The sequence below is a fragment of the Porcisia hertigi genome, chromosome 5, assembly GCF_017918235.1.
Source record: "Porcisia hertigi strain C119 chromosome 5, whole genome shotgun sequence".
NCBI lineage: Eukaryota > Euglenozoa > Kinetoplastea > Trypanosomatida > Trypanosomatidae > Porcisia > Porcisia hertigi.
Window position 1 is genome coordinate 107,623 of NC_090564.1, and position 23,828 is coordinate 131,450.

At 56.5% G+C, this 23,828-nt stretch overlaps 5 protein-coding genes across 5 annotated transcripts; all 5 read left to right on the top strand.

The window, feature by feature from the left end:
- Positions 1–171: 171 nt before the first annotated feature.
- On the top strand, positions 172–1,647 carry JKF63_07361 (uncharacterized protein; the record flags this gene model as incomplete). The annotated part of the gene is made up of 1 exon (XM_067903300.1): positions 172–1,647. The coding sequence occupies one exon, from the start codon at positions 172–174 to the stop codon at positions 1,645–1,647; it is 1,476 nt and encodes a 491-aa protein (XP_067759610.1).
- A 1,227-nt stretch (positions 1,648–2,874) lies between these two features.
- JKF63_07362 (uncharacterized protein) lies at positions 2,875–4,770 on the top strand (the record flags this gene model as incomplete). The annotated part of the gene is made up of 1 exon (XM_067903301.1): positions 2,875–4,770. The coding sequence occupies one exon, from the start codon at positions 2,875–2,877 to the stop codon at positions 4,768–4,770; it is 1,896 nt and encodes a 631-aa protein (XP_067759611.1).
- A 909-nt stretch (positions 4,771–5,679) lies between these two features.
- JKF63_07363 (uncharacterized protein) lies at positions 5,680–6,690 on the top strand (the record flags this gene model as incomplete). Its single annotated transcript, XM_067903302.1, has 1 exon — positions 5,680–6,690. One exon carries the CDS (start codon positions 5,680–5,682, stop codon positions 6,688–6,690), a length of 1,011 nt encoding a protein of 336 aa, XP_067759612.1.
- A 1,597-nt stretch (positions 6,691–8,287) lies between these two features.
- JKF63_07364 (uncharacterized protein) lies at positions 8,288–16,237 on the top strand (the record flags this gene model as incomplete). The annotated part of the gene is made up of 1 exon (XM_067903303.1): positions 8,288–16,237. One exon carries the CDS (start codon positions 8,288–8,290, stop codon positions 16,235–16,237), a length of 7,950 nt encoding a protein of 2,649 aa, XP_067759613.1.
- A 4,126-nt stretch (positions 16,238–20,363) lies between these two features.
- Positions 20,364–22,688, top strand: JKF63_07365 (uncharacterized protein; the record flags this gene model as incomplete). Its single annotated transcript, XM_067903304.1, has 1 exon — positions 20,364–22,688. The coding sequence occupies one exon, from the start codon at positions 20,364–20,366 to the stop codon at positions 22,686–22,688; it is 2,325 nt and encodes a 774-aa protein (XP_067759614.1).
- Positions 22,689–23,828: the final 1,140 nt, after the last annotated feature.

Below are 23,828 nucleotides of genomic sequence, written 5' to 3' on the forward strand. Positions count from 1 at the left end.
TTTTTGTTTTTCTTGTGTGTGTGTGTGTGCACACGCAGCCGTCAAAAAGAAGTCATCCCTTTAACAAGTGCCACAAACAAGCAAACAAGCAGCCCCCCCCCTCTCCCCTGATACATACACACGCAGAAGCACACACCATTCGCCAAAATTCTCCGCTTCTCTGTGCAGCTGATGTCCCGCGCGTACGACCTCGTGGTGATCGGTGCTGGATCCGGTGGTCTGGAGGCGGGCTGGAACGCGGCATCCATCTACAATAAGAAGGTGGCCGTCATCGATGTGCAGCGCAAACATGGCCCGCCATTGTTCGCGGCGCTCGGCGGCACCTGCGTGAATGTAGGCTGTGTTCCAAAGAAACTCATGGTAACGGGTGCCCAGTACATGGACCTGATCCGTGAGTCCGGCGGCTTCGGCTGGGAGATTGACCGTGAGTCCATCTCTGCCAACTGGAAGACACTTATCGCCGCAAAGAACAAGGCTGTGAGCGACATCAACCAGAGCTACGAAGGCATGTTCGCCGATACCAAAGGCCTCACCTTTCACGAGGGCTTCGGTTCCATTGAAAATGCACACACGGTGGTGGTGCGCGCATCTGAGGATCCGAGCAGCGCCGTCGTAGAGAAACTGGACACGGAGTACATACTGATTGCGACCGGCTCCTGGCCAACGCGCCTCGGCGTTCCCGGTGACGAGCTGTGCATCACGAGCAACGAGGCCTTTTACCTTGAGGAGGCCCCTAAGCGCGCTCTTTGTGTTGGCGGTGGCTACATCTCCGTCGAGTTCGCCGGCATCTTCAACGCCTACAAGCCCAAAGGAGGTCAAGTGGACCTCTGCTACCGCGGAGAAGTGATTCTGCGCGGGTTCGATCTTGAGGTGCGCAGGAGCCTCACAAAGCAGCTCGAGGCGAACGGCATTAACGTGCGCACAAACATGAACCCGGCGAAGATCACCAAAAATGAAGACGGGTCGAAGCACGTTGTCTTTGAGGATGGCACGCATGCGGACTACGATCAGGTGATGGTCGCGATCGGTCGCACCCCGCGCTCACAGACGCTGCAGCTCGACAAGGCTGGTGTCAAGATTGACCAGAAGGGCGCCGTGGTGGTCGATGCCTTTTCGCAGACGTCGGTGAAGAACATCTACGCCATTGGTGACGTAACGAACCGCCTGATGCTGACGCCAGTGGCCATCAACGAAGGTGCCGCCTTTGCGGATACTGTCTTTGGCGGTAACCCCCGCGCCACTGACCACGGGAAGGTTGCCTGCGCGGTCTTCTCGATACCGCCCATCGGTACGTGCGGCCTCACAGAGGAGGAGGCAGCAAAGAAGCACGAGGCCGTTGCCGTGTACGAGAGCAGCTTCACCCCCCTCATGCACAACATCAGCGGCAGCAAGTACAAGCAATTCATGATACGCATTATCACCGACCACTCGAGTGGCGAGGTGCTTGGCGTCCACATGCTCGGCGACAGCGCGCCGGAGATCATTCAGAGCGTCGGCATCTGCATGAAGATGAACGCCAAGATCACCGATTTTCACAACACCATTGGCGTACACCCAACAAGTGCTGAGGAGCTGTGCTCTATGCGCACCCCCGCCTACTTCTATGAGAAGGGAAAGCGCGTCGAAAAGCTTAGCAGCAACCTGTGAAGGATTTTTGAAAAAATGAGCAAAAAAATACGGGTAATGCGAAAGGACGGAGCCCGCTGCGTTTTTTTTGGTGCTCGAATGCGATGTGAGCTTCAGTCGCATCGAACTTTTCTCTTTTCACCCCCCCCCCTCAATGCCACCCCTCCTACACACACACACACACACAGCGCACCCCCCCCTCACCTTCTCCTCCACGCGGAACCCATAACCCCTAACATGATCATGTAAGCTGACAGGCAACCCTCGCCCGCATTCGATACACACGCTGGTGATGAGGTAAGGGGTGAAGGGGTGACAAGAAGGGGGGGGAGGGTGACAGCGGACTGAGTATTCCTGCTTCACCTCCTATTTAGCACACCTTCCCCCCCAAAAAAAAAATTGAGAGATGGAGGGGGAAAAGTAAAACAAACGAGCGAAAGAGAAGGGAACGTTTTTTTTTTTCAACTTTCCCTTGCGTCATCTCTCAAGTGTTCGCCTTGTGCGTCATTGATTGTTTCTTTTTGTGTGTGTGTATGTGTGTGTGTGTGTGTGTGTGTGTGTCCCACATCCCCTATTACGGGCCTGTCCTCATTTTATTGGTTGTGTGTGCTTTCGCTCGTTTTCTTCATCTCCCCCTCCCCAACCCCCTTCTTTCTCACCTTCACTCATGCCCATGCCTGCAGTCTCTCTCTCTCTTTCTCTCGTGTGTGTGTGTGTGCGACAGAGAATGAGTAAGCGAGTGGTGGGGGTGAAGCATTGAGTGTTTGTGTAGCTTAACTGTAGAGGGTATATCACCATTGGTATGCATCATGAATGTACCACACACGCTCGCCGCACCCACCTCCCCCTCCCGCACGGAGTTCACGCAGCGCCACATGCGTGTACACCCAAACGTATGTTGGGGAGGGGGGGGGCTATTCGCGTGAGCGGCAGCGAAGCGGGAGTTTAAAACGAACAAAAAAAAGGGAGACAGGCGTTCGCTCTACACCATTTCGATGACCACTCCCTCCCTACAACCTCCCACGCCCCCCCCCCCACCCCTCCTCTCTCCTCTCCTCTCCACCCCCGCCCCCCTCCCTCCCCCCGCTGCTCCAACTGCGTCTTTTTTGCTCTGCTAGTAGCATCTTGCCAACACAAACGTGGCCTCTGCTCACTCACCCATACCCCACACACACACACACACACACACAACTACCACCACCACGGGGCGCTCTTTTTTTTTCTTTGCAGCGCTGCGAACCGACAAACATGGCCGAGTTTCAACGACTCGGCATTCAGCCGTGGCTCACCAAACAGTGCGCGTACATGGCTCTCGAGTCTCCGACCCCAATACAGACCAAGTGTATCCCGGCCATCCTGGCAGGTCGCCACGTCGTCGGCGGCGCCGCCACCGGCTCAGGTAAGACGGCCGCGTTCGCCCTGCCCATTCTGCAGACACTGGCGGCCGACGCGTTCGGCGTCTTTGCCGTTGTGTTGACACCATCCAGAGAATTGGCATATCAAATCATTGATCAGTTCACCGCGTTCGGGGCGCCACTGCAGGTGCGCACAATGCTGGCCATTGGCGGAGTGCCGACGGAGACGCAAGTGGACGCATTGAAGGCACGGCCGCACATCGTCGCGGCCACCCCGGGGCGACTTCGGCATCTGCTGGAGACGTTCGCACCCGAGGTGAAGAAGGCGTTCGCCCATCTGCGCTACTTGGTGCTTGACGAGGCTGACAGGCTGACGGAGGGTGACATTGTTCGCGATGTTCGGTCACTGCTGCGGCTGCTTCCGCCGACCCCGCAGCGGCGGGTGCTGATGTTCACAGCGACGCTGCATCCTCGCCTCACGACGCTGGAGGCCTCGCCGGCGAAGGACTGCCTACCGGCAAGCGGTGATGCGGCGCCAGAGAGGCATGAGGACGAAGCTCTTGGGCCATCTTCGTCACCGAATCTGCAGAATAACGGGAACGACGAGGTCACAGAGCATTTTTCAGTTCTGGCAGAGCTCGGCATCACGGATGCGTCCACCCTGGAAGTGGCGGTGGTGCAAGGGGCCATCCAGGAGGGCCCTAGCGACAGCACCACAAACGGATGCACAGGCGCCGCCCGCGGGTCGCCCAGCAGCCCGACTGCACCGACAGAAAGAGGCCACCCAATGGTGTACCATCTGCCTGAGACGCTCGTGCAAAACTACTTGTTTATCCCGAACATGGTGAAGCTACCCTATCTCGTTGCAGCTCTGCGTTTGCAGGGCAAAACCCAGTCCACCATCGTCTACGTCAACTCCTGCCTGCGCGCGGAGCTGGTGCGGCTGACGCTGCAGCTGCTTGGCTTTCCAGTGTGCAGCTTGGACTCGCTCCTGACGCAGCAGCACCGTCTCGACAACGTCGCCAGCTTCAAGTTAGGCATTTCTCGCATTCTTGTTTGCACCGACATCGCGGCGCGCGGGCTCGACATCCCGGCGGTTGGCCTGGTGCTGCACTACGACGTGCCAAAGCACGCGGAGACGTACGTCCACCGTGTCGGTCGTACCGCTCGCGCGGGTCGCGAGGGCACGTCAGTCGCGTTCGTCACTGAGTACGACGTGGATCTAGTGCAGCGAATCGAGCGAAAGATCAGCAGCACTCTCACCCTTTGGAAGTCACCAGCGGCGAAGGAGTCTGCCGTACTGCCGCTGCTAGACGAGGTGTCCACCGCCAAGATTCAGGCAAAGCAACAGGTGACAGAGCAGTTCGGTGCCCGCGTGCAAACAAACAAAGCACAAGCCGCACAGAAGAAGGAGGCTCGCGCGAGGTCCCAGGCGATGGCGCGGGCGGCACGCCTTACACGCCCACCGCAGAGGCCGGAACAGAAGCAGCAGCGCCACTTGCGTAGCACAGGGGTGGACGGTGGTGCCTCCATGTCGAACACAGTAGTGTCCTCCTCCCCAAGTGATCTGGTGCGGTCACGCCCACCTGTCGCGACTGCCGAAGATTCACTGGCGCAGGCAAGGGGGGTCGTTGCCGCCAAAGGGATAAAGAGCGCGACAAAGCACGGCCTCGTGTCTGCCTCCACCGTATCGAAGAGGAAAGCAACGCCGCAGCAGCCCACCCAGAAGAGCGCAACGAGGGAATTCGACGGCAGTCCCGCCCGAAAACGTGCAAAGAAGAGCGCATAGCACCTTCCGCACCTACACAGAGACCCCACACACACACATCGAGAGACGGACAGACACAGATGAACAGAAGGACAGGAGGGGGTTGGTGAAGGATAAAGTGCCGAAGGGAGGAGGAGGAGGGAGGGGACGGGGGGGGGTGAGCTGTGCAGAACCGTAGAAAAGATGTGAGTCCCCCTCACACCATCACCACCATCCCGATCTCCAACCCGCCCCTTCTTTGTTGTGTGTGTGTCTGTGTGCTTAAATATATATAATATCCTTTACGAGTAAATCCTTATATACATTATAATTATATGTATATATCCTCTCCCCCCCCCTCCTTCCATCAGGACAGCTAAAAACGTGGCCGCGAGCTTCCCTCGCCGCCCCTCCCCCTTCCATCACGCGCAACCCGCGTATATGCAAAAGTTACGAGAGGAAGAAATAGGGAAGACGAGAGAGGCTCTGCCGCCTCTCAACAGCATGCCACAACCCCCCTCCTTTCCTCCCAACTGCTTCGACCCCACTCCCTCGCGTGCCAATTTTCTGTTTTGACGTCAATCCAACGAAGACGCCAGTCAACCTAAAGCTGGACTTCGCTGTGTAATCCTCCAGGCCATCCGCCCTTTCTCTCTGCCGATCCTGCCCCGTGTGTGCGTGTATACAACATACGCAATCACAACTTCGCCTTTCCTCTTCCCTCCCCCCCCCAAAAAAAAAAAATCCTGGTGTCTCTTTGAAGCGCAGCTGCCGTTTATCCTTGTCCTCCCTTCATTCCCCCCCCCTCCGCGTGAGGATATACCTTTTCTTGGAGGACACCCACTACATGTAAATTATCTCTCTTTGACTCACACTAGCGACATTCCCCCACTTACTTCATCTTTGTTCTCCGCACGCACGCACGCCCCCCTGGGACAGCCACACGCAGGGATGTTAACCGATCGAACACCGTGTGGGGATATATTCAACAATCCCTACACTGAATCCACTCTCATCGGTAACTGGTTGGAGGATCGCCTACAAGAGCGCATCGTGCACACGGGCCGCGGACGAATCGGGGCGACGTGGTGTGCCACTGGGTTTCTCGAGGACCCAGCGGTGACCAAAGCACGACACCCCGAGAAAGTGCAGGCAAGCCTCCTCCATAGCACTTACGACGTCGACTATGGGAATTGCCTGGGAGTGTCTCAGCTAACCGGCATCGGCGACGGGAACCGCTCTGGTGTCGGCACCACGCTGATGCTCGGCTACAACCAAACTGCGAACGCCATGGGCCCGGCCCATGCCTCGTCAAGGGATAAGCGAGGAGTCGACAGGGTACTCCTTTTTTCTGTCGATCCCGTCGCGGACCCGGCAGCGCCGATGCCCGTCTCCTCCTACACTGACACATACGGTAGGTTTTACCACAGAGACACCGACGGATCGGACAATGGGGGCAAGAAGGGGCGGCGGTACGCTGGCTCAACAATGGGCGCCACCACGTTGTCTTCCGCTGAGAAGGTAGTCGGCGAGGTGGCGGCACCGATTGGTACGGCCGATCGTAACTTGTATGATAGCGTGTTACGTGCCACTGCCGCTGCACCGCTCCCCAGCTGTGTGGCGAACACTGCCTATATGGGGAATAAGACGAATCCAGGCGCCGCATCGTTGCCGCCAGTCCCGCAGCGCCACATGATCACCCGAGGCTTGCCGGCTACAAACACCTTGGGGAACACGGGGTGGACCTTGGCGTCATCCTCCACTCCCCTGCCTGTCTGCAGTATTTCCAGGGCGTTCACAGCGGGGGCTCGTCAGAAGCACTCCCGTTATCAAAGGGACAGCATAGACAGGGAGCGGTGGTGCTCATCGAAGCAAGCGGCCGACACGCCGGTAGAGCACTTCACGCTGCAGCGGCGCTTACCACCAGCGGGTGGATATGGAGGCGGCATGACCACCCTTTAAAAGCGTTGGGCGTCCGTGCGGCAGCCACAGAATGGAAAAAGAGCGCAGGGGGAGGGGGGTTGCCCTGCCCCCCCCCCCTCCCGCCCTCTGGCACCTCGAAGTTGCTTGAAGCGAGCGACGACTCATGACCCAGGATGAGACGGGCCCGGTGGTTAGTGGTGGTGGTGGTGTGTGTGTGTGTGGTGGTGGTGGGGGGGGGGACCCGCGCTGTATGTTTTGGGGTATTGATTTCTTTTTTTTTTATGATTATTGTAATTGGGGGGGAGGAGGATATTCGCACATGTACATTTTTTTTAATTCTCAACACCGCTCCCCTCCTCCTCTCCCCCCCCCCTCCTCCTCCTTGCGGGGCGGACCCAACAACATCCCTTCTCTACACGAGCCTCTTACAACTAAACGAGTGGTGCACGAATCCCCCTCCTTCCTCCTCTTTTTTTTTTGGGGGGGGGAGTGAGGGAGGGGAGAGGGGCGCTTCAACATGGCTGATACTCATGCAATTATACGGCCCATCAGTGCCCAATTGCACGACAAACAAACACAGGCGTGCGTGCAGGCCATGCACATCAAGCAAGCCCATGGTTCTTTGCCCCCCCCCCCTTAACCTCACCTCCATCGCAGTCATGCGCACTCACATTCCAGTCGCTGTCGCTCGATCATGTAAATTTGCTCATCCATCGCTGCAATAGGTATGGAAGGCGGGAAAAAAGGGTGACATGGAATGTGGGCTCTTCTCGTGACACACCAAATGCCGTGTTGCACCTCGTTTATCAAAATTGTCCTCCTCCCCCCAGGCGTCCAAAGGTCTCCGCGCCTGCCCTCCCACTGCTACCCCCTTTTCATCTTCGCCGCGCGCACACGCACACTGCCACGGCGAATGCGAGCGACAGGACTCGCAGTCATCGTCATCCCCTTTTCCTAGTGCACCTCCCTGCTTCTCTACCCTCCGCTCCCTCCCTCCCTCCTCCTCCCTCTTATTCGAGCCATCCAACCCCCATGTGTGTGTACACACACACACACACACACCACCACCCCCTACATCACATTAGCTTCCCCCTCTCCTCCCCCCCCCCTTCTCACCAGTTGGCCCCGCGCACCCGTCGCCCCACACCCCACACTCGCACCCTATACACACTTTTCATACCCCCTACTACACGACCATCGGCCCCGCCTGCCGCCTCCCTCAGTTGCTCACATCCACTCACGCTGAGGGAGGGGTCACAACCACGAGGTAAAGCAGTGCAACACACAAACAACCACAAATTGCACCATACGCTAAACGCTGACTTTGTCGAGGGAAAAAAAAATCCCCCCCCCCCCACCCCCCCCAAAAAAAAGGCAGGTCCCCTCCAATTGTCTCTCCCGCACTTGGTCCCGGAGAGGTTGACCCTGCTCTCCCTCCCCCAAGGCCCCGCTTCACCCTATTCCATCGGCCATTCTTTGGTTTCTCCCATCCCCGGTGACGGACCAAAAAAAAAGGGAGAAAAGTAAGCCCCCTTTTCCTTTTTAAAGGCCATATATATATATATATACATATATATATATATACCTTTACCACGGCCAGCGTCCCTCACTTTTTTTTTGTGCTTCAAATTCCACGATGTCCAGCGCAACCACGTCTTTCCCGAATCCACGCCTGCGAGAGCGCCGCAGCGTGGAGCGCAGCGAGTACGAAGATGCGTACCAATGGCGCGGCCTGCCCGAGAAACACGAGTTTGAACAAGATCATAACGAACAAGAAAATGACCTCGTGGATCCGAGCATGTACAACACGACCACCAAGGACACCTACAAGCAGTACGACTCCAGCGCCTACAAGCGCGACCTCCCCGCGGACGAGGACGAAGAAAACAAGGGTACTCCCGTCGATCCCAACATGTATACCACGACCACCAAAGACAGCTACAAGCAGTACGACTCCAGCGCCTACAAGCGCGACCTCCCCGTGGACGAGGACGAAGAAAACAAGGGTACTCCCGTCGATCCCAACATGTATACAACGACCACCAAGGACACCTACAAGCAGTATGACTGCAGCGCCTACAAGCGCGACCTCACCGCGGACGACGACGAGACCAAGGAGAGGGCCCCCGTGGATCCGAGCATGTACAACACGACCACCAAGGAGAGCTACAAGCAGTACGACTCCAGCGCCTACAAGCGCGACCTCACCGTGGACGAGGACGAGATCAAGGAGAGGGCCCCCGTGGATCCGAGCATGTACAACACGACCACCAAGGACACCTACAAGCAGTACGACTCCAGCGCCTACAAGCGCGACCTCACCGCGGACGACGACGAGACCAAGGAGAGGGCCCCCGTGGATCCGAGCATGTACAACACGACCACCAAGGACACCTACAAGCAGTACGACTCCAGCGCCTACAAGCGCGACCTCACCGCGGACGACGACGAGACCAAGGAGAGGGCCCCCGTGGATCCGAGCATGTACAACACGACCACCAAGGAGAGCTACAAGCAGTACGACTCCAGCGCCTACAAGCGCGACCTCACCGCAGACGAGGACGAGACCAAGGAGAGGGCCCCCGTGGATCCGAGCATGTACAACACGACCACCAAGGACACCTACAAGCAGTACGACTCCAGCGCCTACAAGCGCGACCTCACCGCGGACGACGACGAGACCAAGGAGAGGGCCCCCGTGGATCCGAGCATGTACAACACGACCACCAAGGAGAGCTACAAGCAGTACGACTCCAGCGCCTACAAGCGCGACCTCACCGCAGACGAGGACGAGACCAAGGAGAGGGCCCCCGTGGATCCGAGCATGTACAACACGACCACCAAGGACACCTACAAGCAGTACGACTCCAGCGCCTACAAGCGCGACCTCACCGTGGACGACGACGAGACCAAGGAGAGGGCCCCCGTGGATCCGAGCATGTACAACACGACCACCAAGGAGAGCTACAAGCAGTACGACTCCAGCGCCTACAAGCGCGACCTCACCGTGGACGAGGACGAGATCAAGGAGAGGGCCCCCGTGGATCCGAGCATGTACAACACGACCACCAAGGACACCTACAAGCAGTACGACTCCAGCGCCTACAAGCGCGACCTCACCGCGGACGACGACGAGACCAAGGAGAGGGCCCCCGTGGATCCGAGCATGTACAACACGACCACAAAGGAGAGCTACAAGCAGTACGACTCCAGCGCCTACAAGCGCGACCTCACCGCAGACGAGGACGAGATCAAGGAGAGGGCCCCCGTGGATCCGAGCATGTACAACACGACCACCAAGGACACCTACAAGCAGTACGACTCCAGCGCCTACAAGCGCGACCTCACCGCGGACGAGGACGAGATCAAGGAGAGGGCCCCCGTGGATCCGAGCATGTACAACACGACCACCAAGGAGAGCTACAAGCAGTACGACTCCAGCGCCTACAAGCGCGACCTCACCGCAGACGAGGACGAGATCAAGGAGAGGGCCCCCGTGGATCCGAGCATGTACAACACGACCACCAAGGACACCTACAAGCAGTACGACTCCAGCGCCTACAAGCGCGACCTCACCGCGGACGAGGACGAGATCAAGGAGAGGGCCCCCGTGGATCCGAGCATGTACAACACGACCACAAAGGAGAGCTACAAGCAGTACGACTCCAGCGCCTACAAGCGCGACCTCACCGTGGACGAGGACGAGATCAAGGAGAGGGCCCCCGTGGATCCGAGCATGTACAACACGACCACCAAGGACACCTACAAGCAGTACGACTCCAGCGCCTACAAGCGCGACCTCACCGCGGACGACGACGAGACCAAGGAGAGGGCCCCCGTGGATCCGAGCATGTACAACACGACCACAAAGGAGAGCTACAAGCAGTACGACTCCAGCGCCTACAAGCGCGACCTCACCGCGGACGAGGACGAGATCAAGGAGAGGGCCCCCGTGGATCCGAGCATGTACAACACGACCACCAAGGACACCTACAAGCAGTACGACTCCAGCGCCTACAAGCGCGACCTCACCGCGGACGAGGACGAGATCAAGGAGAGGGCCCCCGTGGATCCGAGCATGTACAACACGACCACAAAGGAGAGCTACAAGCAGTACGACTCCAGCGCCTACAAGCGCGACCTCACCGTGGACGAGGACGAGATCAAGGAGAGGGCCCCCGTGGATCCGAGCATGTACAACACGACCACCAAGGACACCTACAAGCAGTACGACTCCAGCGCCTACAAGCGCGACCTCACCGCGGACGACGACGAGACCAAGGAGAGGGCCCCCGTGGATCCGAGCATGTACAACACGACCACCAAGGACACCTACAAGCAGTACGACTCCAGCGCCTACAAGCGCGACCTCACCGCGGACGACGACGAGATCAAGGAGAGGGCCCCCGTGGATCCGAGCATGTACAACACGACCACAAAGGAGAGCTACAAGCAGTACGACTCCAGCGCCTACAAGCGCGACCTCACCGTGGACGAGGACGAGATCAAGGAGAGGGCCCCCGTGGATCCGAGCATGTACAACACGACCACAAAGGACACCTACAAGCAGTACGACTCCAGCGCCTACAAGCGCGACCTCACCGCGGACGACGACGAGATCAAGGAGAGGGCCCCCGTGGATCCGAGCATGTACAACACGACCACAAAGGAGAGCTACAAGCAGTACGACTCCAGCGCCTACAAGCGCGACCTCACCGCAGACGAGGACGAAATCAAGGAGAGGGCCCCCGTGGATCCGAGCATGTACAACACGACCACAAAGGAGAGCTACAAGCAGTACGACTCCAGCGCCTACAAGCGCGACCTCACCGCGGACGAGGACGAGACCAAGGAGAGGGCCCCCGTGGATCCGAGCATGTACAACACGACCACCAAGGAGAGCTACAGGCAGTACGACTCCAGCGCCTACAAGCGCGACCTCACCGCAGACGAGGACGAAATCAAGGAGAGGGCCCCCGTGGATCCGAGCATGTACAACACGACCACAAAGGAGAAGATCAAGGAGAGGGCCCCCGTGGATCCGAGCATGTACAACACGACCACCAAGGACACCTACAAGCAGTACGACTCCAGCGCCTACAAGCGCGACCTCACCGCGGACGAGGACGAGATCAAGGAGAGGGCCCCCGTGGATCCGAGCATGTACAACACGACCACAAAGGAGAGCTACAAGCAGTACGACTCCAGCGCCTACAAGCGCGACCTCACCGCGGACGAGGACGAGATCAAGGAGAGGGCCCCCGTGGATCCGAGCATGTACAACACGACCACCAAGGAGAGCTACAGGCAGTACGACTCCAGCGCCTACAAGCGCGACCTCACCGTGGACGAGGACGAGATCAAGGAGAGGGCCCCCGTGGATCCGAGCATGTACAACACGACCACAAAGGAGAGCTACAAGCAGTACGACTCCAGCGCCTACAAGCGCGACCTCACCGTGGACGAGGACGAGACCAAGGAGAGGGCCCCCGTGGATCCGAGCATGTACAACACGACCACAAAGGACACCTACAAGCAGTACGACTCCAGCGCCTACAAGCGCGACCTCACCGTGGACGAGGACGAGATCAAGGAGAGGGCCCCCGTGGATCCGAGCATGTACAACACGACCACCAAGGAGAGCTACAAGCAGTACGACTCCAGCGCCTACAAGCGCGACCTCACCGCGGACGAGGACGAGATCAAGGAGAGGGCCCCCGTGGATCCGAGCATGTACAACACGACCACCAAGGAGAGCTACAGGCAGTACGACTCCAGCGCCTACAAGCGCGACCTCACCGTGGACGAGGACGAGATCAAGGAGAGGGCCCCCGTGGATCCGAGCATGTACAACACGACCACCAAGGACACCTACAAGCAGTACGACTCCAGCGCCTACAAGCGCGACCTCACCGTGGACGAGGACGAGATCAAGGAGAGGGCCCCCGTGGATCCGAGCATGTACAACACGACCACCAAGGAGAGCTACAGGCAGTACGACTCCAGCGCCTACAAGCGCGACCTCACCGTGGACGAGGACGAGATCAAGGAGAGGGCCCCCGTGGATCCGAGCATGTACAACACGACCACCAAGGAGAGCTACAAGCAGTACGACTCCAGCGCCTACAAGCGCGACCTCACCGCAGACGAGGACGAGATCAAGGAGAGGGCCCCCGTGGATCCGAGCATGTACAACACGACCACAAAGGAGAGCTACAAGCAGTACGACTCCAGCGCCTACAAGCGCGACCTCACCGTGGACGAGGACGAGATCAAGGAGAGGGCCCCCGTGGATCCGAGCATGTACAACACGACCACCAAGGAGAGCTACAAGCAGTACGACTCCAGCGCCTACAAGCGCGACCTCACCGCGGACGAGGACGAGATCAAGGAGAGGGCCCCCGTGGATCCGAGCATGTACAACACGACCACAAAGGAGAGCTACAAGCAGTACGACTCCAGCGCCTACAAGCGCGACCTCACCGCGGACGAGGACGAGATCAAGGAGAGGGCCCCCGTGGATCCGAGCATGTACAACACGACCACCAAGGAGAGCTACAGGCAGTACGACTCCAGCGCCTACAAGCGCGACCTCACCGCGGACGAGGACGAGATCAAGGAGAGGGCCCCCGTGGATCCGAGCATGTACAACACGACCACCAAGGAGAGCTACAGGCAGTACGACTCCAGCGCCTACAAGCGCGACCTCACCGCGGACGAGGACGAGATCAGGGAGAGGGCCCCCGTGGATCCGAGCATGTACAACACGACCACCAAGGAGAGCTACAGGCAGTACGACTCCAGCGCCTACAAGCGCGACCTCACCGCGGACGAGGACGAGATCAAGGAGAGGGCCCCCGTGGATCCGAGCATGTACAACACGACCACAAAGGAGAGCTACAGGCAGTACGACTCCAGCGCCTACAAGCGCGACCTCACCGTGGACGAGGACGAGATCAAGGAGAGGGCCCCCGTGGATCCGAGCATGTACAACACGACCACAAAGGAGAGCTACAAGCAGTACGACTCCAGCGCCTACAAGCGCGACCTCACCGCGGACGAGGACGAGATCAAGGAGAGGGCCCCCGTGGATCCGAGCATGTACAACACGACCACAAAGGAGAGCTACAAGCAGTACGACTCCAGCGCCTACAAGCGCGACCTCACCGTGGACGAGGACGAGATCAAGGAGAGGGCCCCCGTGGATCCGAGCATGTACAACACGACCACAAAGGAGAGCTACAAGCAGTACGACTCCAGCGCCTACAAGCGCGACCTCACCGCGGACGAGGACGAGATCAAGGAGAGGGCCCCCGTGGATCCGAGCATGTACAACACGACCACAAAGGAGAGCTACAAGCAGTACGACTCCAGCGCCTACAAGCGCGACCTCACCGTGGACGAGGACGAGATCAAGGAGAGGGCCCCCGTGGATCCGAGCATGTACAACACGACCACAAAGGAGAGCTACAAGCAGTACGACTCCAGCGCCTACAAGCGCGACCTCACCGCGGACGAGGACGAGATCAAGGAGAGGGCCCCCGTGGATCCGAGCATGTACAACACGACCACAAAGGAGAGCTACAAGCAGTACGACTCCAGCGCCTACAAGCGCGACCTCACCGCGGACGAGGACGAGACCAAGGAGAGGGCCCCCGTGGATCCGAGCATGTACAACACGACCACCAAGGACACCTACAAGCAGTACGACTCCAGCGCCTACAAGCGCGACCTCACCGTGGACGAGGACGAGATCAAGGAGAGGGCCCCCGTGGATCCGAGCATGTACAACACGACCACCAAGGACACCTACAAGCAGTACGACTCCAGCGCCTACAAGCGCGACCTCACCGCGGACGACGACGAGATCAAGGAGAGGGCCCCCGTGGATCCGAGCATGTACAACACGACCACAAAGGAGAGCTACAGGCAGTACGACTCCAGCGCCTACAAGCGCGACCTCACCGCGGACGAGGACGAGATCAAGGAGAGGGCCCCCGTGGATCCGAGCATGTACAACACGACCACAAAGGAGAGCTACAAGCAGTACGACTCCAGCGCCTACAAGCGCGACCTCACCGCGGACGAGGACGAGATCAAGGAGAGGGCCCCCGTGGATCCGAGCATGTACACATCTACGTATGATCGCGACTTCCAATGGAATGAAGGGTATGAAGGGTATTCTGCCCGACTACAACCCCCGACGGAGACAACGCCGCCACTCCAGACGGACTCGAGAATGTGCAGGCGTTCTTCAAGCGATGGTCTTCCACTTCCCTTGGACAGGGTGGATACAGCGAGACCGCCACACACAGGCGCCCCAATCGAGAGGGCTCAGGCGGAGTATCCTGATGAAGAAGCTCAACCGTCATTCGAAGGGGTCGAGACTTCATCTGCTGACCCCACTGGTGCTGCGGCGCGTGGAGGATCAACCGAGAAGTCAGACGTCCGCCAGCGCCGTGCACATGCGGACCCCGCAGCCTACGAGAGCACGTATGGCAAGGATTACAAGCACGTGGAGTCTACAAGCGATGCAGAGCGTGGGGGATCTGCGGCGGCCTCGTCAGGGGTGGCTGAAGAAAAGAAGCAAGATGTACGCAAGCGCCGTGCCCATGCAGACCCCGCAGCCTACGAGAGCACGTATGGCAAGGATTACAAGCACGGGGAGTCTACAAGCGATGCAGAGCGTGGGGGATCTGCGGCGGCCTCGTCAGGGGTGGCTGAAGAAAAGAAGCAAGATGTCCGCAAGCGCCGTGCCCATGCGGACCCCGCAGCCTACGAGAGCACGTATGGCAAGGATTACAAGCACGGGGAGTCTACAAGCGATGCAGGGCGTGGGGGATCTGCGGCGGCCTCGTCAGGGGTGGCTGAAGAAAAGAAGCAAGATGTCCGCAAGCGCCGTGCCCATGCAGACCCCGCAGCCTACGAGAGCACGTATGTCAAGAATTACAAGCACGTGGAGTCTACAAGCGATGCAGGGCGTGGGGGATCTGCGGCGGCTTCGTCAGGGGTGGCTGAAGAAAAGCAAGATGTACGCAAGCGCCGTGCCCATGCAGACCCCTCAGCCTACGAGAGCACCTACATGAAGTCCTATGGCTCCACGGAGTGTGTGCCCGCCTCGTCTGCAGAGAAACCTACTGCGCCGTCCAGGAGCATGACTCGTCAAGGAAAGCCAAGCAGCACAAAGAGAACTCCCCGCACGCCTGTGCCGGCAGCTAAAGCGCTTGTATCCCACTCCGCGTCCGCTCCAGCGAAAGAAGAGGAGGAGGCCACTGTAGGTAAAGTCGTGCCGGTGGCCACAGCTTTGAGGAAAAAGACAACTTCGCAGCCAAAGGAGTCATACGAGAGCGAGTACAAGAAGAGCTACAAGGCGTACAGCCACCCACCTTCCCCGACTGCGACAGCGCGCCGCGCGCAGGCCTGTGTTCATCACGTAGACCCTGCCTTCTACACCACCACCTGCAACGCTGCCTACGCGGCACCGCCTCCAGCACCACCACGCCCGACGTTCACACGGCCAATCGTAACGTTGAGGCACGTGGACCCCAGCATGTACATCAGCACGACCCGCGCCGCCTACTCGTGAGCAACGCAGATCATGCAGATGCCGTTGGTAAGCCTCTGTGTGTGTGTGTGTGTGCGTTTATGCATGTACATCGTCATCATTGTCAACAGTTGCCTCATCCATCAGCCCCCCCCCTCTTCTCCTCTCCTCACTGTACCGTCTTTAGTAAGTTTTTTTTATGGTTTGTTGGTGTGTCTACTTCTTGTTCCAAATTATATCGACGTTCGTTTGTTTGTTGTTGTTGTTGGCCCTGCCTGCTGAGCCCGTCTTTTTTCTTCCTCCCAGCCTGCTGTTTTTTTTTCTCATTTTGTGTCATCACCAGCTGGGCGCTGTCGCAGTAGATCTCTGCGTGTGGCGATGCCATATATATATATTTTTATATTTATATATTCATATGTACATGCATGCATGTACGTCCAAGAGGAAAAAGGATGGAGGGGGGCGGTGTTTTGTGTTCTCTTCCCCTCCCCTCCCCTCCCCTCTTGTTTATTTGAGCAGATAGCAACAGGGATCACCACATCGAAAAAAAAAATAGTAACACCCCCCCCCTCCCCATCTCCCCTTCCCCACACTCCTACTCCCCCTGCACTCAACAACAGCAACAAAAATAAAAAGTAAAGGGGGGTGTAAAGGAGGAGGGGACATACAAAAAAATTTTAGTTGTGGACAACCGCAAACATACATATTTATATAAATGAACGTGAATGTTTTTTTCTTCTTCCCCCCCCCCCGCCCCCCGCCCCCTCCCCATCTCCCCTTTTATTATTTGTCCCTGGAGTGGAGTAGATGTATAATTATCCATCCAAATATGTGTGTATATATCTATAGGCTCCATGGCGTTCCTCTCACCCATCCCCCTCTCTCCCCTTCGTGATGTACACACAGTCATCTCCCCCCCTTCCTCCTCCCTCCCTCCTCTCCTCCCTCCCTCCTTGAGTTTTTTTTTGCCTTTGATGATAAAAATATTTTCACGTTCCCCCTTGTATATGTATGTTCTACACGTGGTCCACCACTACCATCCCCCCCCCCCCACACACTCTCTCTTTCTTTCTCTGCATGTATGTGCGTGTGTCTTGCTCATCCTGTGCTTGGGTTTGTTGTGTCGTCCCGCCCTGGACGACGACCGAAGGTGGAGGATGGTCTGATGGCATCCGGAAACACGAAGCGGTAATGGAAGGGAAGGGAGGGACATACGACAAACAACTTTCATTCGCATATCATACACAACACACGAAAAAGGGAGAATAACAACTACTCTCCTCCTCCTTCCCCCCCTCCCCTCCGTCTTATTGACGTTGGATGTGAGTCTTTCTGCAGGCAGTGGTCATTGCCCCCTCTTGTGTTTTTCTTTGCCTATTAGCCCGTGTGTGTATGTGTGTGTGTGTGTCTGCGCTTTCCCCCTTTTTTGGGGGGGGTTCGATTTTTACTGCCGTCTGCCCGCCCCCGCCCCCCTTTTTGAAGAAACGACGAAAATGAGATCAACATGTCATTTATTTTCATAGCATCTTTTTTTTGTGTGTGTGTGTGTTTTCACCTCACCCCACCCCGTCCTCCCCTCCCACGTCATTTTCTTTGTTATATCACCTCCAGGAGGTTTCTCTCTCTCTCTCTCTGTGTGTGTGTGCTTTACTTTTTTTGTTGATTTTGTTTTTTCTCCTGTACGAATCCCCACTCGCGTTTTTCTCTGTCGACCGAAATTTGTCGCCGTGCCCCCTCCAAAAAAAAAAGAAAAAAGAAATACAAATAAATGTGGCGTTCCATCACCACCACCACCACCCCTCTAGCGCCTCCTGCACCAGCCTCCACAAAAAATATATATATATTTGTGTGTGTGTGTGTGTGTATTTGTCTGTGTCGTCGAGTGGAGGAGGAGAAAAGGGGGGTATCGGTACGTCAAGATAGCGTGTTGTCTACTCTCCTTACGACTTCGTTCGGTTCTCGTCTTCCCCACGCCCACAATCACTTGTACTCCCTCTCAAACCTACGTCATTATGATGATGATGGAGAAAAGGGGGAGAGACCCCGTTGTGGAAACGGTTGCACACACGTGTGTGTATCTGTGCAATCTGTTTATCTGCACAAGTGAGGGGGGGGTGCTTAGTCGAATCCCCTTTTTTTTACAAAATCTCTCCCGTGTTCACATCAAAGTGCACAGGTCTCTCTCTATATCAATGGTGTACATCCCCTCCACCGTCACCTCTCAACTATTCCTCCTGTACGTGCATTTTTCTGTGTGTGTGTGTATCTTGGATCGACTTGGTCAGGTCATCTTCCTCTTGGAACTGCTTCTTCACAGGGACGGGGTGCCCATCATCCCTGCCCCCCCCCTTCCCTCCCTCCCTCCCTCCCCACCCCAGAACTCTCTCGTCGGCATCACTCACTCTCTCTCACTATATATACATAGATATACACATATATACTGTCGCATATTTATATACACGTATATAAATATTTTGTGTCTGTCTGTGTGTGTGTGTGTGTGTGTGAAGTAAAGGGGAGGGAAGAGAGAGAGAGGGAGGGAGGGAGGGTTAATCGACAAGCACACGCGCATATAATTTAGCATCCATAAAAGTGTGGAACGTGGCGGCATTTATATATTTAACCAAAAGAGGACGACATCTTTGGCGTGGCGAGCTCACCTCCACCTCCACCTCCCTCCTCCTCCACCTCCTCCACACAGACATCGCATCGGAGACTCGTAAAAGAAAAAAAAACGCACACAAACGAACACCAGCAAAAAGAATAAAACAGGTGCTGGAGTGGGCAGTGGGAAGAGGACAGGCAGACACACACAAGGTGCACCTTGCGTAGACGCCGTAACTTCCATAAACTCTTCTTGGTGTGTGTGTGTGTGTGTGTGTGAAGGGAAAAAAAGCGGTTTTTGAGGAGATCCTCAGAACACACTGCGCGGAGCTTCAAAACCAACAAGTCGAGAACGAAGGCGACAAACGGACGTCCAACAGAGTCGTAGAAGAAAGGATCAGTTAAATCTCCCCACCTCCCCCCCCCCTCTCCCGCCCTCTACACACATACGCACGCTCTCTCTCTCTCTCGCAAATCTACCTAAAATCCAAAGCTTTGGATCACAAACACCGCTGCCCTCACTGCGACTGGGGTGCGGCCGTGTACTCTCTCACCCACCCCCCTACTCACTTTTATTGCAAAAGTTATTTGCCGTATTGGCACACACACACACACACTCACACGCGCACATATATATATATATATATCAGATTGATATATTGTTTCTGTGTGTGTGTGTGTGTGTGTGTGCGTGTGCGTGTCTCTTCGTGTGTGCCTGCTTGCTTGTTTCCTTTTTTCTTGCTGTTTGTTTTGCTGCGACTATCACACCCACTCCACCACCACCGCCCGGCATTTCTTCACACAATCTCAAGCGTTGTGTTTTTTTCTTGCGCGTGCGTGGGTGTGTACAGGCTTCACCCGCGATAAACAAAGAAGGCATCATCTCACACTTGCACATACTGGGGGGAATAACCCTCTCTCCCTTCCCTTCTTCCTACAAGACTACTATAAACACTGTTACTCCACCCACCCCACCCCACCCCACCCCCTCATTCGTGTCACGCACGCACCCTTCCTCCTGCTACGTTGCCACTGCCAAACACTCATCTATATAAATATATATATATATATATATATTTATATATCTGCTTTGTTACATTTTACTTTGCTTGGGATACTTTTTTTTTTCTCCCTCCCCCATTCCTTCTTTCAACAACCCCCTCCCCCCCGCGGGGCTCTGCGCGTGTGCTTCGTGTGTGTGTGTGTGTGTGTGTGCATCAGCGTGTACCCAAGGTCAGACAGTTAACGTGTGCTTGTGCCTCTCCTCCCCCTCCTCCCCCTCCCCCCCCCCCTCGCCCTCCTTTTCACACTTTTTTTCTCTATTCATTCCAGTTTCATTTTATTGTTGTGTGGCTCATTTTGTTGTTGTTGTTGTTTTGTTTGCTCGAAGCTGTCCCCTCCCCCTCCCCTCCTCCCTCCCACCGAACACATCCAGACAAGCACACAGAATCCACAGATTTTTGATCACCACACGCAGCTGGAAGGGAAAACAAACAAAAAAAACACACACAAGGAGTCTTCTATGACCTCTCGCTCTTATTACGGCAACACGAGCACCACCGGAATGACGGCGATGGTGCCGCACACTATTAGCATCTCTACTGCTGCTGCCACGCCGTCGCCAGCGTCATCGCCGTACGCGCAACACTCTTTCCTTCACCAGCAGCAACGACAGCCAAGCTTGAACCAGTCGATGTTGTCGTCAAACATGAGCTCGAACGGCACAGCGAGCAGGCAACCCTCTGTGCCAGGCATTGCCGAGGCGCCATCACACAGCGGCATCAGTTACGGTGAAGACGCACACCTGAATGACTCCTCATCCGCACAATGTCGACGCAACAGCATCGGGCCCACAGACGGCAGCAACTACTCGCTAGCGCATGAGCGGCAGAATCAGAATCAACTCTTCTCATCAATGGTGTCGCCCAGCACAAAAATGAGAGGCGATGTGGACAACAACAACAACAACGACGACGACGACGACGCGCAAAATGCAACGGTAAATAAATCATCTGAGTACTGCGGTGTGCGTCTACTGCCGGGTGTAGAGCAAATCGAATTCGACGAGGGCTTCTACGTTGGCACGATCGATGAAAGAGGGGAGATGGCAGGTTATGGCAAGGCGACGTGGCACAGCGGAGATACATACGAGGGTGATTGGCTAGACGGCATGATGCATGGCAAGGGAACCTACACCTGGGCAGACGGCGACTATTACCGCGGCGACTATGTCAGAGGTCGAATGGAGGGCTACGGCGAGATGAGGGACACCACGGGGCTGTACACGGGGGAATGGGTGAACGACATGCGCCAGGGGTACGGGCGCATGGTGTACACCGGTGGCAACGTGTACGAGGGCGAGTGGCTGGCGGGCATGCGTCACGGTACCGGCAAACTGGTCGAGCCCGCGGCACAAGTCACGTACGAGGGTGAGTTCAATCGAAACGAAAAAGAGGGCCGTGGCGTGCAGACGAACGCCGAGGGAGACGTCTACGAAGGGGAATTCAAGCATGGGAAGCCCAATGGGCGTGGCACCTACGTGTGGTCCGACGGTGCACGTTATATTGGAATGTTCAAGGACAGCGTCAAGCATGGTGATGGGTGTGAGTGGTTCGCCAACGGCGACTGGATCGCTGGGCTCTTCATCAACGGCGAACACGTGGACAGCCGCTCAACGCGCCACAAGGCAACCGTACTCACTACTGGCACCAGCGACACAGAGGACCGAAGCGAAGGCGGGTCAGGTGGCGCTAGTGCTGGTGGCAGTATAGGCGCCATAGGAAACGCAAGCCTCTCCGATAACACCGCGGTCGCAATGCTCACCCCTCTCGATACAGAGACGCTGCGCCGCATCACAGATCAAGCGCGCATGCCAGCCTTCTCGAAGAATGTGTCGTCGAAAATAGAAAACGGCAGTGATTCCTCGTCTAGGAATAACAACCCGCGCAGCGGAGACTCAAACTACACAGATCGTGCAGATGCCGAGGCATCATCGCCGTTCTCGCGTGCTCTAGAAACCGCACAGATGCTGCTGGATGACAGCGATCTCGAAGGCTGGACGCCCCTCAAAACGATCGGCAAGGGTAGCTTCGGTGCTGTGTACACAGCACTCTTGCGCAACGGTCGCACAGTGTGCTGCAAAGTGATTGAGCTTGGCAGTGTAGAGAGTGAGGAGGAGATGGAGAAGCTGCGGAATGAGATCGCCCTCATGAAGCGGCTACGGCACCCGAACTGTGTCACGTACTACGGTAGTCTCGAGGATAAGGTGAAAAACACACTCAACATATTCATGGAGTACGTCAGCGGTGGCACACTGACGAGTTTTGTAGCCAAGTTCAAAAGCATTCCCCTCAAGACACTTCAACAATGGGTGTACCAGATAGTTTGTGGCGTCAAGTATCTGCATGAGTGCGGCATCATACACCGAGACATCAAGGGTGATAACGTGCTCGTCTCGGTCGATGGCATTGTGAAGCTGGCCGACTTTGGCTGTAGCAAGGCAATCGACGACGTCTGCAGTGCGACGCACGGCTGCTCGACCATGATCGGCACACCGTATTGGATGGCGCCGGAGGTGATTAAGTGCGAATCGGGTGGATACGGGACGAAGAGTGACATCTGGTCGATTGGGTGCACCATTGTGGAGATGCTGACGGGAAAACCACCGTGGCCAGAGTGTAACTCCATGTGGGCGGCCGTGTACAAAATCGCGAACTCGACTGGGCTGCCGACGGAGATACCGCCGGACGTTGACCCGGATCTGATGGACCTATTGCAGAAGTGTTTTGAGCGCAATCCCAAGCTGCGCCCGACAGCGGAAGAGATGCTGCAGCATGTGTTCTTGGCGAAGGTGGCTGAGGCCCTGCATTCATCATCGGGGAGAGAATAAGTCCAGGGTGAGTGCGAGCCCACACACACACACACAAACATATATATATTTATATATTTGTATATATATATATATGTATACGTGTGTTGCCGGATGCCGTTGTGGTGGATATTTGTCCGTTTTGTTTCGGTTTTTTTTTTCTCTGGCATGCTTTTTTTTTTTTTCGCTGGACAGGGTGGTGTGTCTGTCGGTGTGTCTGTCGGTGCGCCTGTCGGTGTGAGTGGTCGCAATGTTCTTGTCTTTCTCTTTTTTGCTAGCGTTGCGTTTCCGTTTTTTTTTTTACGTGTATGTAGGTGAATGGTGTCTCTGCCTCCACGAGTCATTCCCCTTGAGACTGCGCTGCTACAATCCAGAAGCAGCAGCAGCAGCAGCTGTAGCAGCTCCCCCATTCATTGCACCCCCCCCCCCTCCGCCCTCCCATGGCGGAGATCAAACATCACGTACACACACGCACACACACGCACATGAGTATATACATATATAGTATGTATCCATAGAGAGGGAGGTAGCAAGGGAAAAGAGTAACCGCAGGGCAACGCCGCTGCTGCCGCTCTTGACATCCGTGTTATGCGCGTGTGTGTGTGGGGGGGGGGGGAGGGGGGGATGATAATCCTCCGAAGAGCTTGTATACAAACTCGGCGATCGTTTGTAAAGAGTGAATGGAGTTATGCGATGCACCCGAATTCATAAAGACGTTGACTGGCACCACGAAACCGCCCTCCCCTCCCGCTGTCTCAATGGTCTTTCCCTCTGCGTGTATGTGTGTGTGTGTGTGTGCAGAAATACAGAGGGGAAAGGATCCAGACCAATTGACTGGCACGAGCAGGCAGACACGCGCACGCGGCTCTGTCCACGCCCCTCCCCCCCAAAAAAAAAACTCTTTTTTACTGTGCCCCACTACTCTCCACCGACTCCCAATCCCCTTCATATACAGTACACACGCACACGAAGCCGTACATAGACGAAGCACCCACAAGATCGCCCATACACTACGCACAGAGAGAGAGAGAGAAACATATTTGTGTGTGTGTGTGTGTGTGCAACCGGCCTGACAGCGGATCTGTGTATCCGGAAGCCCAACCACACATCATTGACCTGTGCGCCTTGATTGCCACCCGTGCGCGTTTTTCACCATCGAAA